This window comes from Lithobates pipiens, unplaced genomic scaffold (genome assembly GCF_037356315.1).
Source record: "Lithobates pipiens isolate NorthernLeopardFrog02 unplaced genomic scaffold, aLitPip1_a1.2 Scaffold_13, whole genome shotgun sequence".
In the NCBI taxonomy this organism is placed as follows: domain Eukaryota; kingdom Metazoa; phylum Chordata; class Amphibia; order Anura; family Ranidae; genus Lithobates; species Lithobates pipiens.
This window is the reverse complement of record NW_027507718.1, coordinates 259,661,285-259,665,382: the sequence shown is the minus strand read 5'-3', so window position 1 is coordinate 259,665,382 and position 4,098 is coordinate 259,661,285. Positions and strand designations below refer to the sequence as shown.

Sequence of the window (4,098 nt, the reverse complement as noted above, 5' to 3'; positions counted from 1 at the left end):
GTAAATATTCGTACAAAATGATTTGAGTGAATATTCTCATTTCCTTTAGTAAATGAGTCCTAACCATAGTAATAATAATAATAATAATAATAATAATAATAATAATAATAATAATATGACGACGGAGAAGGACGAGGAGAAGAAGTAAGAGGAGGAGAAGGAGGAGAAGAAGAAAAAGAAGAAGGAGAAGGAGAAGAAGGAAAAGGAGAAGGAGAAGGAGAAGAAGAAAAAGAAAAAGGAGAAGGAAAAGGAGAAGGTGGAGAAGGAGAAGAAGAAAAAGAAGAAGGAGAAGGAGAAGGAAAAGAAGGAGAAGGTGGAGAAGGAGAAGAAGAAGGAGACTGAGAAGGAGAAGAAAAAAAAGGAGAAGGAGAAGAAGAATTATTATTTTTACTGTTATTATTATTATTATTAGTTGTTGTTATTATTATTATTATTATTATTAATAATAATAATAATAATAATAATAAAGTTTCGCAACTTCAGAATATGTAGACTCTAGACTAGAGCCTTCAAAGTTCTGATTGTTATCACCTTGAATCAGCATTGTTATGTATTCTTTTGTTGTTACCTGCCGCTATCATTTTGATACTTTGAGAACCAAACTATGTAACTTTCTGCTACAAAAAAAATCAAGTATATTAACGTCTGAAGGACTTGGCAACACATGTTGCAAAATAGTAATAATATATTACATTGTTATGCAGTTTGTTACTTTTGCCTTTGCATTTTGGCTAGTCTTGGTAAGGTGCTGTGCTGGGGGAGTTTGATTTCCTGACATTCATACAATTCTTTTTTTCCTAATAAAAGCACAACGTGTCCAATAAATCCCATCTCTACAAAGTGCTCCCTACAATTTATCTTAGTAATACATTTTTATTATAGACTTCTTATTGGTTGTACGTTATATGGTGAGAGAATAATTGCAAAGGAAGAATTATGACCTGACATACCATAAGTAAACAATGATAAGGTGGCTGGAATCTGATATGTTTTACATTGATGTATTTAAACTATAATCTTTTGTAGGTGCTTTGGGTTAATGAGTTTAGTACTATTTAGTATATTTTTGTGACAATTCACAGCGAGTTGCTCTTTCAAGTGGATGATTGAGAAGATAAACCATAATTTTCCTCAGAAGTCAGTAACAAGGCATATATATATATATATATATATATATATATATATATATATATATATATATATATATGTGTGTGTGTGTGTGTGTGTGTATATAGAGAGAGATTTATCTATCTATCTATCTATCTATATATATTTTTTTATTTAATTTTTTTATATATATATATATATAAGTTCGGATAGATTTATTTATAAAATATGCACCACATTTCTGTATATTTATACACCATTCTTCTATTCTGACAGTAACCTGATAGTTTATACTCATTTGTCCTGATCCCAGTTTATCCTTTACACTCATTTGTAGGCAATATTTTTTTTTTTTTCAGAACAAAAAAGTAGCTGCATTATGAAACGTTTCCTCTTCTCATACCATGTATTCGTCACCTTATTAACCAATAAAACGAAAAAATAAAAAATAAACACAGACAAGTCAGTTATTTTTTGTCAATGTATTTTTATTTCTGAAAACGGTAAATAAACGATGGCAATGAGCTGTACTAAATCAACATGAAACGCTTGTTTTTGTTTTTTGTTTTTTTCATAGAAAATGTAAAAAAATGCAAACGAAATGTAGCAAACATAACAATAAATAATAATCTAAATATCACAAGCCAATGAAATCAATAACATAAAAAAAAAAAAATTGACACAACCAAATGATTTCCCTCATCCAAAGAATGACAAGATTAAAAACAAGTGGCTACATGGAATGTTTTGCAAATTGGCATTTTGGTAAAGTGTTTTTTTGTTTGTGTTTTAATTCAATGAACAATTCCACATTTTTTTTTTTCTCTTTGCCATCGTTGGCTCATTAAAGTGCAGTTTTCGCGAGAAGCTATAGAAATTCGGGCATATATATAGTATAAAAAACTAGCATTTCTCCGTTATTTACAGTCAGAAGGCAGGTAGAGTACACATTATTTACAGTCGTTCTCTCTCCAGTGGTTCGGACTTTGGAAGGGTTGGAAGACGTTCTGGATTTGGTGAATTGACAGGTGCATTAATAACAAAAAAAGGTGAATATATATATATATATATATATATATATATATATATATATATATATATATCGTCCTTTGCTTCTTTTTTCTTTCTTTTGACCTCTTATCATATCTTTTTCTTCATATATATATATATATATATATATATATATAAAGAGGGAAAAAAAGAGGTAACAAAAGGTAAAAAGAAAAAGTATATATACACTTTTTTATCTTCTTTTGTTACCTCTCTTTTTTACCTTCTTTTTTCTTTCTTTTAACCCCTTTTTATACCTTTGTCTATCTGTATATATATCTATATATATATAGATATATATATAAAGATATATAAAGATATCTATCTATCTATCTATATATATATAGATATATATATAGATATGTAAAACCAAAGAGGAAAATGGTATAAAAAAAAGGTCAAAATGTATTATATATATATATATATATATATATATATATATATATATATATGTATATATATATATATATATATATATATATATATATATATATATATATAATCAATGAATTATTGAAGGATGTGATATAACAATGTAAAAAAAGGTAAAGTTAAGATATAAATGTAAAAAATAGAGATAGTGAGAGAGAGAGAGAAGGTATACAAGCATAAAAAGAAGTTAAAAAAGGAATAAAAAAAGGGGTATAAAGAAAAGAAAAGATATAAAGATATATATCTGGATATAACAGATAATCTTGGCAGAATGGCATGGTGACACAAATCAGAAGACAATAAAAATGACATCATATATATCTATGGATTAACCTATTGAATGGTAGGGTTAATGGCAGGTTGTGTTGGGTTCTCTGGGGGTAGAAGTGGCTCCTGTTGACACTTGTTGTGTTGGTCCAAAGTTCATGGTAGGTACCCATAGGTCCCCTTGTCCCAGCACTGATCAGTCCTTTAGCTGACCTCATCGGAGTCGCTGTAGTGGGAGTGGGGGGAGAACTCTCCATCGCTCCTGTGACCTCTTGGAGAAGGTTTGCTCTCCTCTCCTGAAGACTGGGCAGGTGGAGAAGAAGAAGGAGACTTGTGGCTGGAGTAGTTGATGGGGTCTAGGGGCAGAGGATAGTCCGCTGGGAACCTCCTTGCTTCCCCTCCATAGTTGGAGCAGGGTGGGGGATGTTCTGGGGGTACCTGGAGAAGGTCGGACAAGGCATTGATGTAGATCTGAGCCATCTGTAGGGTCTCATACTTGGAGAGTTTCTTGTCGTTGTTGAAGGAGGGGATGACATTCCGGAGCTGATCGAAGGCATGATTGAGTCCGTGCATCCTCCTCCTCTCCCGGGCATTGGCGGCAATCCGGCGTTGTTTCTGGACCCCATTGGGGGCTTTCCCTGGCTGGGATCTCTGGTGGCACATCTCCCCTCCGTCCTCCTCCTCCTCGTCCTCCTCACCCTCCTCATCGTCCTCCACCTGAAGCCCCTTCAGCTTCCACACCTTGTGCCTCCTCCCGGCGGCCTGGGACAGTAGGTAGTCTGGGGCGGAGGGTAGTGCGGGGCTGGAGAGCCAGGCTCGGGGGTCACTGGCGTCCAGTAGGTAAGGTTCGGTGGGCAGCTCCTCGCACCAGTCGGCGGCCAGTAAGCGGGACATGGCGACACTTGAGACACACACAGGTCGCGTGCACACTGCTCCTCTCCGGTGTCTGCGGGCGAGGCGCCCCTTTAAGGACGGCACGCGCCGCTCCCCCCCCCCCTCCTCCTCCCCCCTCTAGATCCAGGCCCCGCGCCTGTCGCGTGTCACCGCGACCAATGGCAGCCCGGGGTGTCGCGTGCTGTCAGCCAATAGGGAGTGCGCTGAAGTCAGTGTCGGTGTGAGTTGGGGAGTGAGAGGGTGGGGGTGATGATCGGTGTGCGGAGATCAGGGGATAAGAGGGACAGCCCAACCACAACATCAGCGGAGGGAGGCTCCGAGATCAGCACCGACCTACACTGTTCTAAT

General features: G+C 36.6%; 1 protein-coding gene across 1 annotated transcript; it reads right to left on the bottom strand.

Moving 5' to 3' along the window:
* Nucleotides 1–2,732: 2,732 nt before the first annotated feature.
* Nucleotides 2,733–3,806, bottom strand: ATOH1 (atonal bHLH transcription factor 1). The gene has a single exon (XM_077478565.1). The coding sequence runs from the start codon at nt 3,748–3,750 to the stop codon at nt 3,061–3,063; it is 690 nt and encodes a 229-aa protein (XP_077334691.1). The 5' UTR covers nt 3,751–3,806; the 3' UTR covers nt 2,733–3,060.
* Between the last annotated feature and the right edge of the window lie 292 nt (nt 3,807–4,098).